Source organism: Microcebus murinus, chromosome 3 (genome assembly GCF_040939455.1).
Source record: "Microcebus murinus isolate Inina chromosome 3, M.murinus_Inina_mat1.0, whole genome shotgun sequence".
NCBI classification, from domain to species: Eukaryota; Metazoa; Chordata; class Mammalia; order Primates; family Cheirogaleidae; genus Microcebus; species Microcebus murinus.
In genome coordinates, this window is record NC_134106.1 from 76,918,215 (window position 1) to 76,938,961 (window position 20,747).

A 20,747-nucleotide genomic window follows, 5' to 3' on the forward strand; every position below is an offset into this window, starting at 1 on the left:
CACAGGCAGTAAAGAGAAAAAACAGGTAAATTGTACATCATTAAAATTAAAACTTTTTGTGCATAAAAGGCATTTCTCACACAGAATCAGAGAAAGTATTTGCAAATCACATATTCGATAAGGGATTAATATCCAGAATACATAATGAACTCCTACAACTCGACAATGACAAAACAAGCAATCTAATTCAAAAATGGGCAAAGTGAATGTTTTCCAAAGAGAATATACAAATGGTCAATAAGCACATGAGATCTTCAACTTCATTCGTCATTAGGGGAATGCAAAATGCGATGAATTCACACCTATTAGAATGGCTATTATAAAAAAAGGAAAATAACAAATTGTGAGGATAAAGGACATATACACTGAAGGAATCCTCCTGCATTGCCAGTGGGAATATAAAATGGTGCAACTGTTGTAGAAAACAGTTAGGCAACTCCTCAAAAGGTTAAACATAGAATTACCATATGATCCAGCAATTCCACTTCTAGGTATATACCCACTAGAAATTAAGAATGGAAGTTCAAACAGGTACTTGTACACCAGTGTTCATAGCAGTATTACTCAAAATAGGAAAGGGTGGAAATAACCCAGGTTCATTGACAGATGAATGGATAAACAATACTTGTTATAGACACACTATAGAATATTATTCACTCACGAAAAGGAATGAAATTCTGATATATGCTATACCATAGATGAACCTGAAGACATGCAAAGTGAAGTAAGCAAGACTCCCAAGCACAACTACTGTATGATCCTACTTATATCCCAAATAGGCAAATTTATAAGGACATAAAGTAGTACAGAGGTTGCCAGAGCTGGGGGTGGGGAGAATGGGAGTTATTGCTAAATGAGTGTTAGTCTATTTTGTGCTGCTATAATAGAATACCACAGATTGGGTGATTTATAATGAACAGAAATGTATTGGGTCACTATTCTGGAGGTAGGAAGTCCAAGACTGAGGGGCTGGCATCTGGGGAGGGCCTTCTTGCTGCACTGTCCCCATGGCAGAAGGTGTAGGTGCAAGAGTGGGTAAGAGAGAGCAAATGGGCCCGAATTTGTCCTTTTGTCAGGAACCCACTCCTACGATAACAAACCCACTCCTGCAGTATTAACCCACTCGTGAGTGCAGAGCCCCTGTGACAAAAACACTTCCCACTGGGCTCCACCATCCAACACCACTGCATTGGGGATCAAGTTTTCAGTGATGAACTTTGGGGGACAAGTTCAAACCACAGCAGTGAGAACAGAGTTTCTGTTTGGGATGACAGAAAGTTCTGGGAATAAGTAGGTATAATGTTCACAGTACACAGCACTGTGAATGCTCTTGAGTTGTACACTTAAAAATAGTTAAAATGGCAATTTTCTGTTATGTATATTTTACCACAATAAAAAAAATGAAAAAAATTAATAAACAATAATAAAACTAAGGCCCAGGCAAGTCCTCTGTAGTAGAGAGCTGAGACTGAGAATTTGGGTCTGAACCACAGCCATCTGCTGTCCCGATGCCATGCGGTCTCTCCTCCCTGGCACCTGTGTGCAGGTCAGGCGTGGAGACTGAGGGGGCCTCAGGTGTGAGAAGGTGCTCCCGGGAGAGTGAGCCTGATGCCTCCTTCTGGGTCAGGAGCTGCCGGAGCAGAGGTGTTGTGACCACAGAGCGGTGCCTGTTGATTCCTGCTTGCGAGGGGGACATCTCTTGACACCTGGTGGATCCTTTGTTTGGGAGCCGCCCCATGTCAGGAGCCCTGGGTTTGCTCCACTCCACGTGTGCCATCACAGAGGCTCAGGCAATCTGCATTGATGGCCGACTGGCAGGTGACCAGGACAGAATGAATGAACAGTGGTAGGCAGCACTTGGAGTCCCACTCGCTGTGCTTTAGCACCTGCTGTCTAGGAGGCAGGAGGCTTGTTTTTGTCCTTGCAGGTGACCCAGTGTCTCTGCATCCAGTCCCACATGTGCGGGAGGGGAGCCGGTGCATCTGAAGGCAGGAGTCTGGTTCAGGGTTTGGGAAGATCCTGTCAGCGTCTAAAGGCCTGCTGACCTGCCCAGCGTGAGCCAGTGTGGGCCCTGGCATTGGAGGGCCACCCTCAACCCACCAGGTTCTCTCTGAGCAGCATTTTCGGGAACTTGCAGGTCAGCACATTGATCAAGGAGGGGCTGGTGAGGAGAACTCATCATCTTCCTGGTGACTCTGACAGTTATTTTCCAGGGTCTCCATCCTAAGCACCTAGTCCATCAAGTGAGAAGAACCCACACCAAAGTACCAAGAGCCCTTGAACATGACCTGGGGATGTGTACAAAACGAATGGGATTTTTGAGCATTGTTTTCTGTGTCTTAGCAAGAAAATCTAGAAGGGAAAGTAAAACTGCTACTTTCCCTCTTAAAGTAGAAGCCTGAAATCTTTAACAGGGAAGGAGAACTTAATATATTTAAAAAAATATAACCCTGAAAAATTAGCAACAGTTTCATGACCAAAGAGCTTTCTGAGCTTATAGAATCTGTTCTATTTCTACCCCATAGCCTCTGCGCCATTTTTATGGGTAATTTTGGAGACACTCTCGGAGGTGGGTCAGAGTGACAACTTGAACAAGAAGGAAAATTGTGGCATGAGATTTGGGGCCATATCTTTAGTGGGCCTTGTTTACTGCCTAGTATATCTTGCACAAACACAAGTTTTCCAGAAATGGTTTAGATAGTTGGAGTTTCCCTTCCCAAGACAAAGTATTTTAGGGCATAACGTTCCACATGTACTGAGTTTGTGTCATTTATTCACAGTATTCATAAACTGTTTTAGGAACTTAGAGAGCAAAATATTGCATTGCCTATATTAACATGCCTTCGTTTGCTTCACTTGAGATGAAATTTTACTGCAAGTGCTTTCCAAAGTTCCGTATTACGATTCACCGTTTGATGAAACAAGAACAGCAGTCAAATCAATCACAAAGAGAGACGTGAGAGAAAGCAAGTATATGGCACTAACACTATAAATGTACATAGTTCTATAGCCCTGTGTATTATCTTAAATGTGCTGTGCTATCAGTATTCTTTTAACCCACTACTGGTGGGGCAAAACCAAACTGAGACACGAAAGAAAGAATGTCTGAAATCATCTCTATAACCTTCTACCGACTATGGACTCTACGGTCTCAAGTGTGAACATCTGTGTGTTTTGGGGTGATCCCTGATGTGCAGCATCAGCAGGCTGTTCAGGGGACAGGAACCCAATTTGCAAGTGGGGTTCCCCATTCTTCATAACAGGAGCCCTTAGTAGCATGATAACTTTCCACTCAACACATTTTGTAATCTCAAGTGTGTGATGTGGTTTGAGAGGGTCAATGTCATTAATACCCCATTCAATGGATGTTAGGAGCAGAAAAATGACTTGCCTTATGCACACCTATAGAGATGACAAAACTGAAGAACATGCTCTTTCCCCAAAGCAGCTTCATATGGTGGGGAAAAAGTAGCACTTTGGGGATTAAGATAGGTATTTGATCACAGGTCATAAGGATAGAACTGTGTATCAGAAATCTGCCAGTGTCGCATGCAATGGCCAGGGCAGGGAGGAGGAATGAAGACCGTGTTGGCATTATGCGCACAGATGTGCATTTCAAGTCCCATTCCAGATGTGCATTCCACTTCCTGAGGGTGGTTTCCTGGGCTCCTCTGCAATCAGCAGTCAGATGACACCTCTCTCTACATTGGTGTATTAACTTTCAAACACGTTTCCACATACAAGTTGAATTCTATTGTAGCATTTCAGCTTAAAAGTGTAAAACAAAAGGGGCCCAAGCTGCTTTTAAGTGTGTACAGAAGAAAACCTTTTCTCTTATTATTTCTTCTCACGCATTTCACCAAAGGACCCAGTGTTACCTGGAATTCACCTGGACCAGAATATTACCATGGCAGTGAGGACAAGATTCCTGCGAATGGTAAAGGCACGTGGATGAAATGGGAGCGGGGGTCGTTAAGTGGTGCGAATGTGAGCGAGCCGAGCGCCCGGCAGAGGGCGCTCTCGCTCCCTCGTAGAGAAATACCTGTGCTTGCCGGGGTGACACGGGCGCTTCACCCCGAGTTAGGAAGAGCGCCCCAATCACTGGTAAGGTTAGGGTGCCAGTGATTTCCCACCCCGCACCCCGTGAGAGCCTGCTTCTGTAAAACAGACTGCGCAGAGGAGGTCAGAGTGTTGCTCTCTGCAGGCAGGTGGGCGCCGGAAGGAGGGAGGGAAAGCTGGCTGCAGGCAGCGGGCTCCTCCTCCCCCGGCGCGTGGGGGCAGGCGGGGGCCGAGCGCATTCTCGAGGCGACGCCCGGGAGGAATTCTCTCCCTCCGCGTCCGGAGCGTGGGTGGGCGCCTCCGCCAGCCCCCGAGCGGAGGCCGACCCCACGGATCCCACGACGGCAGAGGCAGGTTGGCTCCGAAGACAGGATGAGCAGCTAGCATCCCACGAAGCATTTCTTCCCTCGGAAGACTTAGAGATTTAAAAGCAAAAACCAGGCCAAATATATCACCGGCACCCATGTGGTCTTTCCTGGGTGCAGGCACAGGAACTGAGCAAGTGGTTCCTAAGCCTGACCATGCGCCAGCCTGGGGTGGGGGCGGGGAACGGGAAGAGCTTATTAAAAATCATCATTTCTTGGGCGTTTTATTCAATCTACCAAAAAAAAAAAAAAAAAAAAAAGAAAAAAGAAAGAAAAAGAAAAGAACAAGAAAGATTAAAAAAAAAAAAGAAAAGAAAAATGCCCCTTATGGAGTCAGCCAGGTACTAGCCCCCTGGCAATTAGAACCATTGACTCTGATGATTTTTGGTGATTAATTTACCACAGACCATCCTTTAAAACGAATACTGTTAATATCATTGAATTAGCCCTGTTTCCTTTTGCAAATTGCATGATAATCATAAGTATAGCTGGACATACACTGGGAGAGGTGAGGGGATGGTTTTGTACTGAAGACCACATGTGGGCTAGAATGGTCTCGTCCACGCAATCAGTCTGTATGGCTCCGTTCTTCCATCGCGTGGCTACCCAGTTGTCCCAACACCGCCAATCTTTGCTCCGGTGATCTGAGATGCCCCCTTTATCATTTCCTAAATTCCCATATATACTGGGTCTATTCCTGGGCTTTCTATTTTGACCCATTGGTCTATTCGTCTCTGTGTTCAACAATACCACAGTGTTTTAGTTAGAGGCTGAAATAGTATGTTTTAATGTCTTGTAGGACTAGTCCCCCTTTTGTAGTTTTTGTTTTTTAAATATTTTCCTGGTTATTGTTGCATGTTTGTTTTTCCATATGAACTTCGATATCAACTTGTCTAACTTCAATAAAAGCCTATTGGTGTTCTTATTGGTATTGCATTAAGTTTATAATGCAATATTCACTTTGGGAAAACTGATACTGAATCATCCTATGCCAGAAAAGGGAATGTCTTTTCAGTTCTTCAAGTTTACTTACAGTGTATGTTAAAGTTTTCCTTATACAGATATTTTTCCACATATATTGTTAAGTTTATTCCTAAGTAATTTAATTTTCTGTGTTGCTAACATTGGGGGGGGGGTTCTGTCATTATATCCTTTACCTACTTAATGTTTGGATATAGGAAGGCTTGATTTTTGTATGTTAATTTTATGTCCTACTACTTTATTCAGTTCTACATATACTGTATATAATCTGCAAGTAGAGATAGTTTCACTTCTTGACCAATTATTGTGCCTCTAACTGATTTATTTATCATGTTTATTGCATTGCTAGTATCTCTATGACAATCTTGAGTAGTTGTTGGAGATATAGGGGGCATCTGCTTTGTTCCTGCTCTTAGAGGAAATGCTTCTAGGTTTTCCTGATGAAGATACTGGATATAGGGCTAGTATGAGTAAGAGATTATCTATCTATCTATCTATCTATCCATCCATCCGCACATATACATATACATATATACATATATTCATATTGAGAATGTGTGTGTTCATTTCTGTTTGATTATTTTTTTCTGTTTCTATGAGTTTATTTTAAAAAATCATATACATTTAAGGAGCACAGGTATAATTTTGTTACATGGATATACTGTGTAATGGTGAAGTCTGGACTTTTAGTGTATTCATCACCCAAATAACATACGTTATACCCATTAAGTAATTTCCCATCATCCACCTCCCTCCCAGGTCCCTTTCTGAGTCTTCATTGCCTGTCACTCCACACTCTATGTGTACACATTATTTAGTTTACATTTCTAAGTGAGAACATGCAGTATTTGTTTTTCTGTTTCTGAGTTGTTTCACTTAAGATAATGGCCTCCAGCTCCATCCATGTTCCTGCAAAAGACGACATGACTTCATTCTTTTTTATGGCTGAATAGTATTCCATTGTCTATACCACAATGATTGGATTTTCTTTAGTTAGTCATCTGTTGATGGACACTTAGGTTGATTCTGTATCTTTGCTATTGTGAATAGTGCTTTGATAAACGTATGAGTGCAGGTATCTTTTTGATATCATGGTTTCTTTTCCTTTGTACCCAAAGTGGGATTGTTGGATCCAATGGTAGTTTTATTTTTAGTTCTTTGAGAACTCTCTGTACTGTTTTCCATAAGCTTACTTTTAATAACTGAATCATACAGTATTTGTCTTTTCGTGATTGGCTTAGTTCACATAACATAATGTCCTCAAGGTTAATCTATATTGTAGCATATGATAGGATTTCCTTCCTTTTTAAGGCTGAGTAATATTCCATTGTGGTATGTTCCACATTTCTTTATCCATTTATCTATTGATGGACACTTGGGTTGCTTCCACATATTGGCTATTATGAATATGGGTGTGCAAATATCTCTCCAATATCCTGTTTTCAATTCTTTAGGAGATATACCCAGAAGTGGGATTGTGGGGTAGATCTATTTTTATTTTTTGAGAAATTTCCATACTGTTTTCTATAGCGGGTACACCATTTTATAATCCCAGCAGCAGTGTACAAGGGTGGTGATTTTTCCATGTCCTCAGGAACACTTGTTATATTTGCTTGAGTATTTTTAAAATCGGGAATGAGTGTTGAATTTCGTGAAAGGTTATTTAAAGCATCCATGGAATTAATAATGTAATTTTTTTCATTAAATCGATTAAGAGTGTATATGATACTAATTTCCTAATGTTGAACCAACCTTGTATTCCTGGAATAAATTCCACTTGGTCCCAGTGAGTTTGGTGAGTCCAGTCACTGCTCAGGAGTCTTGGGGCCTGGGCCCAGCTTTTGTCCTGTTGCAGCATATCCATGCTATCACTCATACTGTCAGGGGGACTGAGAAGGAGACTTGGGGCTCCTTTAACCACCAAGGAAGCAGCAGGTCTTTGTTTAGATATGTAGACTGAGCCATAATTTATAATTTTTAATTATTGATACATAAGCGTTACTCCAGTTGTACTCTTTTTTCAAGTTTTAAATTGTGGCAAAATATCTCTAACATAAAATTTATCATCTTAACTGTTTTTAAATGTACAGTTCAGTGTTATTAAACACATTCATAATGTTGTGCAACCATCACTACCATCCATCTCCATAACTCATTTTATAAAACAGAAACTCTGTATGCATTAAGTAATAACTCTCATTCCCCCTTCTCTGTATCCCCTTCCAACCAATATTCTACTTTCTGTATGATTTTGACTACTCTAAGTATCTCTAATAAATGCAGCCATACAGTATTCAGTATTTGTCTTTTTGTGACTGACATTTCATTTTGCATAATATTCTCAAGATTCATCCATGTTGTAGCATATGTCAGAATATTCCTTCCTTTTAAAAGTTGAACAATATTCTCTTGTATGTGTATACCACATTTTGCTTATCCACTCATCCCTTGATGAATACTTTGGTTGCTTCCACATTTTAGCTATTGTGAAAAATGCTACTATGAACATAGGTGTACAAATAACTGCTTTCAATTCTTTTGGGTATATACCCAGAAGTAGAATTGCTGGATTCTATGGAATTCTATTTTTAACTTTCTGAAGAACATCCACGCTGTTTTCCACAGTGGCTATACCATTTTATATTCCCCAACACAGTGTGCAAGTGTTCCAGTTTCTCCATATCTTTGCCAACACTTGATATTTTCTGTTTTTTTTTTTTTTTAGTAGCTATCCTAATGGCTACGAGGTAGTATTTCACTGTCGTTTTGATTTGCATTTCCCTAATGATTAGTGATATTGAGCATCTTTTGATGTGCTATTGACCATTTGTATATCTTCTTTGGAAAAATGTCTATTCAAGTCCTTTGCCAATTTTTGGATTTTTTTTTAATTGTTGGGTTTTAGGAGTTCTCTATGTATTCTAGATATTAATCCCTTATCAGATATATGATTTACAAATATTTTCTCCCATTCTGTGAGGTGGCTTTTCACTCTGTTGATATTGTCTTTTAAAAATTTCATAAACTCCATTTTGTCTATTTATCTTTGCTTGCCTGTGCCTTTGGTGTCATATCCAAGAAATCATTCCCAAATCCAATGTCATGAAGCTTCTGCCTTATGTTTTCTTCTAAGAGTTTTATGGTTTTAGGTCTTACATTTAGGTCTCTGGTCCATTTCGAGTTAATTTTTGTATATGGTGTTGGCTAAGTGTACAGCTTAATTCTTTTGCATGTGGATATCTGGTTTTCCCAGCACCATTTGTTGATCCATTTGCACTCTTGTGCTGGTGCCTGCAAATGTTGGTTGTGGCCTGCTCAGGAGTGTACCCTGTAGCACTAGGACTCCTCAGCCCCTGAATGATATTGTACCTTAGCCCCTGGATAATAACATGCAATTGCTCATTCTTTAAGTATAATTAAATGATACACTCAGGGGATAGAAAGCTTACTATTTAGCTTGATCCTTTGATTTGTAAAATTATTTCTTCATTCAGTTGCTTCCAGAAAGTTTACTTTCAAATCTTTATTTTTCCTTTGGGAGGAACTAGAACAAAGTTTTCTTTTAACACTAGAATTAATTTGTAATCTCCCTCTTTTCTTTGCAAACATTGTGTTCTAATTAACACAATGTTTAAGGGCTTCCATTTCTCCTTTTAAATTTACTGGTAATATTGTTTTAGTACATACACTGAAATAACCGAAAGACAAGTCATAACACTTTTTGGTGTGGTCACTAGACTGTGTGTCCCCAGGGATGAGGAGTTAGCGCCTGGCACATAGTAGGTGCTTTGTAATATTTGCCAAAGGAATGATGTGTGAATGAATGAACAACACATTTCTCTGTGACCATAATAATCACTATTATAATGGTAAAATTACCACTTACTGAGCACTTACTGTGTGCAAGATGTGGGAGTTTTCAGCTACATGATCTCATTTAATTCCTGCAGCAGTCCTATGTAGGTAGCAGCATTATTATGCCCCCACTTAATGTACATGAAAACTGAAGTTAAGTTACTTCCCACAGGTCAAGCCCCTTGTAGGAGACAGTGCTGGTCTTTGAACTCAGGATGCCTGTAAGACACACCAGTTGTCCTGCATAGTTTGTGTCTATTTTAAGGACACATGAAAGAACATTGAGGGGCTGGGCTTGGTGGCTCACGGCCATAATTCTAGCACTCTGGGTAGGCTGAGGCAGGAGGATCACTTGAGGTCAGGAGTTTGGGACCAGCCTCAGCAAGAGTGAGACCCACTCTCTACTAAAAAAATAGAAAGAAATTAGCCAGCAACTGAAAAATTAGCTGGGCATGGTGGCACATGCCTGTAGTTCCAGCTACGTGGGAGGCTGAGGCAGGAGAATGGCTTGAGCCCAGGAGTTTGAGGTTGCTATGAGCGAGGCTGATGCGACAACATTCTAGCTCGGGTGACAGAATGAGATAATGTCTAAAAAAAAAAAAAGTTGAGGCAGAAAGTTTCACAGTCATCACATAAAGCAATATTTCCCATTATTGCTTAAGACAAGTCCTCAGATTTTTGAACCAGACTAGTAGCTCAAGTAGCCCAGTGTCCCCAAGGTTGGAAAAAAAATCTGCCTTTAGCCATTCTGCCTTGTGCTGAGTGTATTCCACTTGTGCCATTGGAGAGCAATGAGGGTAGTGTTTTCCCTTTCAAGTATTCACTGTATAAAATACTTTTTCAAATACAGAAGCTGACTGTGAGCACTTTCTGCACCACTGTTGTAACACTAGAGGGGACCAGGTACCCTGCTGAGCTCAGCTTCCCTGGAACTAGCGTGACTCACCTCCCAGACCTTTGTGGCAGGTCTCAACCTCCTGTTTTGATCGATTTTTTTCTAGAACTTTTGCACAGTACCAAAGATGACATCACCTTTGATATTTTTCTCCCTTATAGGAGCTAGACTCAATGCTCAATCACTTTCTAAGTACAAAGTGGGCTTATCTTCCTCTATCTTCCCAGCCCTCAAGGTATGCAGTGATCAATATAAACTAGGCTTGAAGTCAATTACATACTATAATTTTTTTCATAAGAAAGGATCACATTACAAATTCATCGTCACATTTGTCTTGATAATCAGTGATTTGGGGTTTCTAGGAACCTCAAAATTAGAAGAAATATTTAGATTAGAAAACTTCCCTTGGGACTCTGAGTCATTCGAACTTATTGTTTATATAGGTCAAAAGTGGTCAAATATCAACAATCTCGTATGGCTCAACTTACTATTAATATCTTGGAAGCTATTCATGGATCTCTGCTTAATGGACAGGCCACATACCCTAGTCCAGGCTTCTTGCACAGTGTAAATGCCTCAGAAAGGGAGTCGCTTCTCTCCATCCACAATTCTTGCAGAAAGCCAGAGGTAGCAAGATTTAAATCCGTATGTTCATATGGACACAAGCACATGTTTCCTTTGCTCAACAATGTCTTTTGGAATTCCAGTCTTATCATGGTTTTAAAATATGTCCACAAATTTCTTTGCTACCTCTCCCTTCAAAAGATGGAACTCCCCATGGCTTGGACTTAGTGACTTGTCTCTAATGACTAGAATGTGGCAGAAGTGATGGTGTGCTACTTCATAAATTAGATCATAAAAGACATTGTGGTTTCTGCCTTGCTGTGTCTTGGATCACTCACTCTGGCGAAAGTCAGCTGCTATGCTGTGAGGACAGTCAAGCCGTCGTCCTAAGGAGAGGTCCTTGTGGTGAGGAACTGAACCCTCCTGCCTGCAGCCAGCGAGGAGGTGAGGCCTTCTGCCAACTGCTGTATGAGTGATCTTGGAAACAGACCTTCCAGCGCTGGTCAGCCTTCAGATGACAGCAGTCTTGGCTCCTGAGACAGGTTTAGTGAGGTGGTTCTGCCTCAGAGACTCTCATGAGGCTGCAGTCAAGATTCTTCAAGACTCTTTCTCTCACTCAAGATCTCGCTACTGACCTCTCCTACCGTGTTTCCCCGAAAATAAGATCTACCCATAAAATAAGCCCTAGCAGGATTTCTAAGCATTTGCGCAATATAAGCCCTACCCCGAAAATAAGACCTAGTGATGGGCCTGGCTACGCAGCGTATCTGCACAACCCATACATTTCGTGGCAGAGCGGTAAAGAAGACAGCAGCCCTTCTCATCTGCCCCATGGTAGCAGCTACTATCCCAGAGGTGACCAGAAAGGTGCGGGCAGCCCCACCACCAAGGTCCCCCCCCCCCCCGGGCCGTCAGGTCCCGGCCATCCTGTGCGTGCTGCAAGCTGAGGCTTTGAGGGGAAAATAACACATCCCCTGAAAATAAGCCCTAGGGTGTCTTCTTGAGGAAAAATAAACATAAGACCCTGTCTTATTTTCAGGGAAACATGGTACCCGGTCACGGGTACTGTGCCGGAAGCTAGACAGCTAAATGAGGCATTCTTGTCCTCCCAGAGCTCATAGCTCATAGAGGCATCAACCTAGTCAATAAATAATTATTAGATATACACATGGTTAAATGGAAGGTCTTTAAAAAGTGCTAGATTGTATTTGCATGGACCTCTGGAAGAACAAAAGAGGGGCTGACCTGCTTGAGAAGGATTTTCTGAGTAGAGAGAGTGAGGAAAGAAGAGGGCTGAGCAGACCCTGAGGGCAGTGGTGAGGGTCACACCCCCCAGGTAAGGGGGCTGACCACACCCATGCTCAGAGGTAGGGAGCTGAGCTGAGGCCACTCTACCGGGAATTCCAGACTACACTGACCGCACCTCCTCCTTGGCAGTAGTGATCATTCAAAAAAAAACAAAACAAAAAAAACCCCAATCAGTCAAAAAGGGCTGGATGGGAAGAGGGCTGGGGAATTACCCTTTGAGAAGTGGAATGCCTTGTAAAAGGTGTGCCTGGGTCTGTGGACAGCAGCTCAAACTAGAAGAAAACTTGATAATTGTGCTTATTTTTCCCCACAGGAAACAATCCAACAAATGGTCAAAATCGCAGCCCATCACACATGACAAACATCCTTCAAACTGTCCAAAGAACCTTAGGTAAATGAAAACTTGCAACTGTATTGATGATAAGCACAGACAGTGGCTCTTAATTCTGTCTCTGCCCCCAGTCCTCCCCCGGGTATAGAGACAAGGAAAGTAAAGATGTACGTTCCAGTGTCAGGTCTGTTCTTTCTTACAGCTCCGTGAGAGAGCAAAGCAGGCACAACTCCTTCACGGGCAACTCCGTACTATCCAGAGTTTTCTGTCTGTGGTTGTTCATTTCTTGACTCTGATTTGACAAGTTGTTATTTCAAAAGTCAAGTTAAGTATGAGTCATATTAAATTGGGAGTTTTCTCTCTTTTCTAAGACAAGTTGAATAAGGAACAAATTCCTTAATAATCAGAACTTCATGAGGCTGTTATCACACACCCACATAATAATCCTAATCACATTTTGATAATTCTGTGTCTCTTTATGAACCTGGCCAAGGAAGATGTACCAAACTCACCCAGAGCTGCCCCTCTGGCTCTCAGAGTTCTCCCATCTGGGCGTGGGGGCTCCAGCCGGCCTGGAAGTCTTCTGGGGCCGTGGGAGTCATTACTTCTCATCTTCTCCTATTCCCTTTTTCATAGCTCTACTTTCTAATTGCTAAACAGTCCAAACAGATTTCTCTGGAGCGCCTACCCATTGGTTCTTATCTGCTCCGTGGAACTTCTCAGAACATCTCTCAGCCTCTCCCCGGGCCACTGCACATCCGGGAGAGACAGCCGTCCTGGCCTCCTCATTTTCTCCAAGCTGAACTCACTCAGGCCTTTCCGCAGGTCCCTGTGGCAGAGCTAGGATGCAAATATTTCTCATTTCAACGGTGTATTCTTCCTACTATTCTGCAGTCCTTCTACTAATAAATGCATACTTCAGTGTAGTTTTCCTGTCTTGTCCTTGCAATGCAAGAAACATTTTTTACAGTACTTGGTGGTTTAAAAATTATTTTCATGAACAGTTTGCCATCTGTGGGGTAGGTCTTATCTCTATTTTATGCAAGTGGAGATGGAGGCTGGGGCTCAGGGAGGCTCGGCAACTGGCTGAGAGGTTCTTTCTCGAGTCCTGTAAGCGGAATCAGAACCCCTGGGGTGGGGCCCAGCAATCTGGGTTTTAGTAAGGCCTCTCGGCGATTCGGGTGCACACTCGAGTGGGAGAAACACCGCCTCAGCTATGGGTGGTTTACCTCGGAATTTAGATTTAAAAAAATAGAGAAAACCGAAATGTTGATGTGCTGTGTCACATTTAGACTCTTCCCTTGAACCCTCCCTGACTCCTCACTTTGACTTTAGAAGCAGGCACTTTCATCATAAAAGCAGAACTGATCACAGGCCAATGACTGTTTATAGCTAAACACATTTTATGTTTTGTAGATCACATTTCAGAGGAGAAGAGGGACAGAGAATCCTTTCTATTCAACAGGGATTTAAGTGAGCAATTAACTACTGTAAATCAAGAAACACTTCAAGGAGCAGCTACAATGGGTAATAATCTAAATAGCATGAACTTAAGTACTTAGGATACTTAAGTACAGAAGGCTCCAGAATGTCTCTTTTGCCTTTCATGGTATTTTAACTGACACCTTTAATTTACCACAAAAGCATAGGATCTGCAGTTAAAATTAGAATTAAAGTAACTCCAGAAGTTGGACCACCCTTTCAAGAAGGTGCCACTTTAAAGTTGTTTCTACACAGCCAGGGTCATTCATAACATGAGCATCATCTGCCAAGCCCTGGCCAGTGCTGGGCACGGAGGCTTTGAACAAACAGGAGGGATTAAAGGCTGAATGTTGACCTAGTCCCTGAAGTGGCTGGCGTCCTCATCCTTGTTCACACCTGAGCCCAGGCCTGTTCAGAGTAGGTAGAAACTCACCCATGCTGGCACCACGCCTTGTACACTGCCCCCTCCCCCCATGCAGCCACCCACTGTCAAAATTACAGCTGGTTGTCACTTCTAACTCACAAATCAAATGCTGAATTATTGCACAGAGCTCTTAGAGCTGCTTGGTACGCTGCCTCTTGACATAGCACGGATGAAGGCGGAAGCTGGACATGCCCAATTTTCTCCCCATAGCCCAGGAAGGCCCTTGGCCAGCCCTCTCCTGCCTGGGTCATTGGCTGTCCTCACAGCTCTCCATGTGAAACCAGCAGGTTCCTGTGGTCATACTTCTATGCCCCATGTCCCTGATTTCTTTTTCTTTATGGGTCACACCACAAATGGGGTGACAGAAGCTCTAGGAGACCCCGATGTCAGCTGAGATCTCCCTTCTTTGAGCTCTAGCAAAGGTTGCCTTGGACTCCCAAGCTGGTGCTTGGGGTATTCCAAATCCACCCTCAAGATTTCTGTTAAGTCCTTAGAGGGCCGTACAAGCTCGAGATCACCTCTGGCATTATGTTGGCCTCATGTTGGTGCAGTCATGAACCCCCCAAACATACATCCACATATAAGGCAGATGGCGTATACAGCAGAATTGCCTGAAGCTGGGGGGCAGGGAGAAGGCAGCAGAGAAGAGGTTATGTCACTGCCCTGTGGAAGTGTTTGCCTCCATTGTTCTTAAAAGCCTTTACTGCAGGACTTCTCTACCTCCTGTGATGCCCCTGCCCCCTGCCTCTGAACACCTCCTACAGACTGGTTTGTTGAACCCTCTTTTTGGTCCCTTTGTTGCATGCCAGCCCATACCCTAGCATCTCATCCTACCACCACACAGCTTATGAATGTATTTCCCTAAAAAAAGCCAGTTCCTTTCCCCAAGAGAATTTCCGGAACCAGTGGCTGAGATCCAAGGTTTCCATTTCTGCTGTGAGCAGAACTAATGGTTGTCCTTGCAGTTTCGGTCCTGGTCTGGGTAACTCCGCCAGGATCTGTCCTGGTCACTTTGCCCTGTCTTGTCCTTTAGATGTTCGCGATGGGAATATGCCCTGCGGGCAGCTTCTGCACTTCCTGCAGAGGAACATCATCATCGCTGCTTTCTCGGTGTCAGCCATCCTCGCGGCCATCGTGCTGTTGCTGCTGGGGTTGACCAAACGCATCAGGAGGAAACAGCCATTGTGAGTGGCTCCTAGCACCGACCTTCCTTCCAAGCACTCGAGCGTGTTTGAAGCAGCGTTGCCCCGGAACTTCTGCTGATCCTGGATGTAGGAGGAAGGGAGGGACCGCTAAGCCTGGTTGTGCTTCAGCGTCACTGGCACGCTCCGTAAAAGTTCATGTGACCTGGGCTATTGGTTTCAGGCACAGCCTGGGTGATTCTGAAGCACAGCCAGGTTTTGGGGTCCCTGGTTTGGGCCATGCTGTCCTCTCAAGGCCACTGCAATGTAGGCCACGCCTGTCCCATATGGAGGGCTACTGAAAGAAAAGGGGACATAGCCTCTGGCTGAAAGATTGGAAAATAGAATATGGATGTAGAAAAGAAAGGAAAAATGCAACTATATGAGGGTGGGGAGGGATGAGGCCATTGGGGAGAGGTGAGAGCAGGGCTGATATTCAGCTGGTTCACACTGGCAGCGGCGCACTGCCTGTTAGAGTACTGAAAGCCACTTCCCAGAACCTCCCACTGACTTCCCCAGGATCCTGCAAATGAAGGGGTAACGGCTGGCACAGCAGCGGCCCTCCAGGGCTCTGCTCCAGTGGTCACTGTGTTTGGTTAGGCCCCTGGGTGCGAGGGCTCCAGCACAGAGGTGCTGACTGTGAGCGGGCGCCACAAAGCAAATAGTCTGCACTTCCCAATTTTGTGCCGTGTGCTGCATCCCTGGGGACACACGTTCCCGATCACAGAAGGAAGAGCAGCTTCCCAAGGGCCCCCCAGGTCCTGCCCAACCCTGGGTTGGGCGCTCAGCTTGCCCCAGAGAAAGGGGGCGGAGGCGTGTGATGGGGGATGTAGTGTCTTCTGACCCAGGAGTGGCATTGCTTTCCCTAGGCCAAGGCTCCTGGGACTGGCAGCCCATGCAGGCCGGCCACCTCCCCCTAGAGTCCACCTTCCTTCACTGACCAGGGCTCATCCGTCAGACTCATCATGTTTCCTCCCTGCCCCTCGAGGTACCAAAGGAAGTGGTCAGGACTGTAGCTTCCTCCTACAGAGAGGAGTCAAAGCTGCGTGCGGGTGGCCCGAGTTCCCTGGGGAAGTGGGGGAAGGGGGCTTCCCGGAGGCTCTGTGCCGTCAGGGAAGCAGAATCCTCGCCTTTCAGAGACATTAGTCCCTATCGCTGCCCAACGAGTAGACCCTCAGAATTCCTATGTATTTCGTTGAGCAGTATGGTTTTGGTTGTGTTTTGTTTTAGATCTTCTCCGGCACCCATGACATATAATATTTTTATAATGAATGGAAAGACTTGGTGGCAAAAATCTGAAGAAAAGAAATCTCTCAGAAAATTTGTGAGACCACAGAAACAGCTGAAGCACAAATCCCCTGTCTAAGCTGGGTGGCGGGGCCAGCCAAAGCAGGACTTGAAGCTACTGTGATGTGGGGACATTCTCCATCCAAACACCACGGACAGGACATTGCATTTCTGGCTGCGAGGTGTATTCTGTGAAAACGTTTACCTCCCTGTCCCCATCTTGAACGGGCAAGACCAAGCGCTTTAACCACAGGATGCTTAGGGGGACAGGACATTGATGGCCAGAGCAGGAGACTCAGCACATTCACCCAAGGACAAGCCTGACAAGCTATGGATTTACTCATTTAATAAAGTATCGATGCACTGAACACCTCATATGTAGACAATGCAAAAATGCAATGAGGGAGCCACAGACCAATCAGGCACGGATTCTGCCCTGAGCAAGATCGCAGTCTAGGGTGGGATGAGAACGTTGCCGTACTAAATATCTTTCCCGGGAGGTGGAATATGGCACTATTGTACAAGGAGACTGGTAAGAATCGTGGAGAGGTGATTTTCTGCTTGAGTGACCAGGACAGAGAAATGGGGTAATTGAGAGTGTGAGGAAGGGTGGTTATTTTTAGAGCTGTGAGCAGGGTTAAGGGGTTCTTCACAACAAAGAACGGTGAAGCCCCCTGGCATGAGCAAGGGGAAGCTGTTACCATTAAGGGAGTGGGATCCTAGTCACCCCAGGTGACCTGCCAACCACAGTACTTGGTCAGGGGGCTCTCAACGAGGGGGGGGGCGGCCTCTGTGATCTACCCCTTCACTGTGAGGTGGGCACGACCATTCCCATCTCACAGATAGGGAAACTGAAGCCGGGGGCATGGGGGAGGGGGATGGGAAGACTACTACACTTCATGAGAGTGGGGTCCTAGTTACCCCAGGTGACCTGCCAGCCACAGTACTTGGCCAGGGCAGGTGCCCCAAGAGAGGACAGGTGGCAGCTGAAGTGTGACCAGCCCCACCTGGTGTCTGTCTGCGCTGGACCTCACAAGCCAGGCATTTTGCAGGCATGGCCCCCTGGGGAGCTAGGCTCAGCTGGACTCGGGTACTGGTCCTATCTTGGCCTTCTCCAAGCCTTGGCTTCCTCACTTTGGCAATGGGGTTAATGATTTGCCCCTTTACAGTGCTGTCAGGTGATCTGCTCAGCAGCAAACACTTACTGAGCACCTGCTGCATGCAGGCCCCGTGCTGGGCTGGGTGCTGGGGCCGAGGTAGGAAGCAGGCGGTGTGGCCTTCCCGACAGCAGGTTGCTGGGGTCTCCTGAGACTGGAATGAGATGCAGCTGCCAGGGGATGGGCATACAGCAGGCGCACCACAAATGCCATTCTTCCTTAAACTCTCAGAGGCTTGAATGCACACCCTCACCCCCTCCTCATCATAACGTCTGGGTTCCCTGGTCCTGAGAGGCAGCCCCGCCCCATTGGCCGCCTAACCCTGGGCCTCCACTGAGGAACAAGCCGGGTCAGCCACCTGTGGCCTCTGCCGCAGTCCCCCCCCCCCTGCCGCCCCATTATCCGCCCGCCTACTGGGAGCCAGTCTGGCGCTATCGTTTTCATTTCTCTTTCTCCATTACGGAGGTGGTTGCCTTGGTGTTGTCAGTTGCCCTCACGCTAAGCCCTCCCACCTTCAGCCCAGTGGCTGGTCCAGCCTACTTGCCCCTAGCTTGGTGAGGGCGGCCACAGGACAGCACAGGGGACTTCAGGGTTCAGCCCTGGGGCACCTCCGTGCTCCCTTTGAGCTGGGAGATTCCAGGCTCCACCACTTCCTGGCTGTGAAATCTCAACCTCAGTTTCCTCTTGGCCTCAGTTTTTATGTCTGTAAAATGAGGCTAACCTGCTACTTGGTGGGGCTATTATAAATATTAAATGTGCTTTACCTGGGGCCAGCACAGTGTAGTGTTTAATATAAATGAATAAATGAATTTTAGCTGCTATTATTCTGCAAGACTTTGGCTCTTTGCCTGCCCAGCCTCCTTTCTCCTTCTTCCAGCCACTCCTGCCTTCCAGAGGGTGCTGGGGGTCGGGTGGGGAATGTGACCTCATTCTTAGCCACTTCCCCATCCCATTGGCTTCAGGGCCTTTGAGGGGAGGGACATGCAGCCAATGAGCTGTGTTGGGACTTTTGCTGGGAACACTGAGAGGCAGATTCTTGCTCCCTGAGTGGGATTCGAAGCTGAGTCGCTGTCTTGGACCTAAGGGGAAAACTTATGGGAGCAGGAGGCCAACAGGTGAAGGAAGTAACAACACTGGGGCCATCTCTTGAGCCCTGAGCAAGCTGTTCCTGCAGCACGTATGTGGGGTTCTCATCCATCCATGCAATATTTATTGAGCACTATTATGTGCCGTGGCAGTTTGAAGGATTCAGAAGGAGCCAGCCATCTGAGAAGCCCCTCGGGGAGGGCACAACATCTGGCCAAGCAATTCTCTTCTGACTTAAAACAGCTTGGACTAACTTGCTATTTCAGGGGAGGGCAGTGTTCGCTTTCAACCTTCAGAGACGCCTGAGTTGTGCTCGGCAGAGTGCAATACTCGAGAACTGCCATTGGAGGGCGCAGGGAGCCCCGTTGCTGCACTTGGACTTGCCGTCAGTCGCTTGCACGCTGCGGAGACCGGGAAAATCGAAAGATGATGATGATGATGATGAAGGCAACAATGGAGCATTTGCTTTCAGGCCTATTTTAGTTTTCACAAGAGCGCTATAAGGTAGGTGCCAGATAATGTTGTAAGCACTTTACGATTAACAACCCACTTAATCCATTTTCCAGGTGAGGTAAGTGAAGCCCAGAGAGGTTAAGTAACACAGCAGTCCCCAACCTTTTTGGCATCAGGAACCAGTTTCATGGAAGACAGTTTTCCCATGGACTGGGGAAAATCACCTGCATTTCCCAAATGAGGAAATTAAGGCACAGAGAGGCGGAGGAACTTGCTTTAGGTTCCTCAGTGATAAGCGGCAGAACCAGAAAAGGACAAGGAGATAAAAGTGACCGTTTGTCCACCCCGAGGGAAGGCAGTGGGGCTGCACACAGTTGTGTGGGAGGGACTGCAGGAGGGCCCTGGGTGGTGGGGGCTGTCCTTCTTTGGGGGTCACCGTGCTGAGGTGTAGCCCCGACCCTCGACCCTCGCAGGCTGGAACCTCCACCCCCAGTCTACCTGCTGGTGTTTCCCAGCAGTGGCCCGGCGGCGTCTGCTTAGCCTTGGGGCCAAACCTGGCCTGCTCTCCTTGGGTGGAATGGAAAGCCCCACCTCTGCCCAGTCTCAGCATGGGAAAACCTGGGAGGAAGCCACATTTAATGGGAGACCTGAAAGAGGATTGAGAGTCAGGCAGTTGAGGCTGGGGGAGAGAGTTCAGCCCGGGACACAGCGTGGGCAAAGACCCGGGGAGCGGAGGCGAGTGATCAGTTTCTTCCGAGGCCCTCTTGGTGTCTGGAGTGAACATTTACCTGAACCCAACGGGGCAAACGCACCGCAACTTTCCCAGCCCATGTTTCCATCCGTTCACCCTTTTCTGTAAACATTCAGAAATGGAATCCACCTCCTTCCACTCTGGCAGAACAGACACCTTATCTTTAGGCCAATCTAGATTATCTGCAGCCCAATCTCAGAACCGGCTTTCCTTTGCAGTTTCCTTTGCAGTTTCGGGACCAGCCTCTGGGACAGGAAGAGGCACGGTGGTAGGGCAGGCTGGAAGTTCCGCTCCTCAGGGCCTGGAGACCCTGAGACTGGAGGCCCCCCACCCACACAGAGGCCCCTCATCCAGTGGGCTCCAAATGCTGCCTCCATGGTGCCCCAAGTGCTGGCTCAGCCTCCAGCTCCCTGGAGTCCTGGCCCCCCACAGGGAGAATATTTTGCAACCAAAGTTGTCTTCTTTTATGTCTCCCAGTGTGGGCTGGGGCCAGACTGCCTGGCCACTGGCATCTGTTAGTTCTGAGGTCCCCAACCCCTTGGCCTGTTAGGAACTGGGCTGCACAGCA

The 20,747-nt window shown here is 45.9% G+C and overlaps 1 protein-coding gene across 2 annotated transcripts in view; it reads left to right on the plus strand.

The window, feature by feature from the left end:
- The window catches only part of C3H2orf92 (chromosome 3 C2orf92 homolog), a 30,760-nt gene extending 13,653 nt beyond the window's left edge, over positions 1-17,107 (plus strand). The window contains exons 5-10 of one of the 2 annotated variants that reach the window (XM_076000486.1): positions 2,862-2,966; positions 3,866-3,943; positions 12,341-12,418; positions 13,775-13,885; positions 15,298-15,448; positions 16,676-17,107. In XM_076000486.1, coding sequence (XP_075856601.1) covers positions 2,862-2,966; positions 3,866-3,943; positions 12,341-12,418; positions 13,775-13,885; positions 15,298-15,448; positions 16,676-16,811 — 659 coding nt within the window. In that variant the 3' untranslated portion in view covers positions 16,812-17,107. The remainder of the gene's footprint in view (positions 1-2,861; positions 2,967-3,865; positions 3,944-12,340; positions 12,419-13,774; positions 13,886-15,297; positions 15,449-16,675) is intronic. The other variant, XM_076000488.1, reaches the window with a different exon arrangement.
- Positions 17,108-20,747: the final 3,640 nt, after the last annotated feature.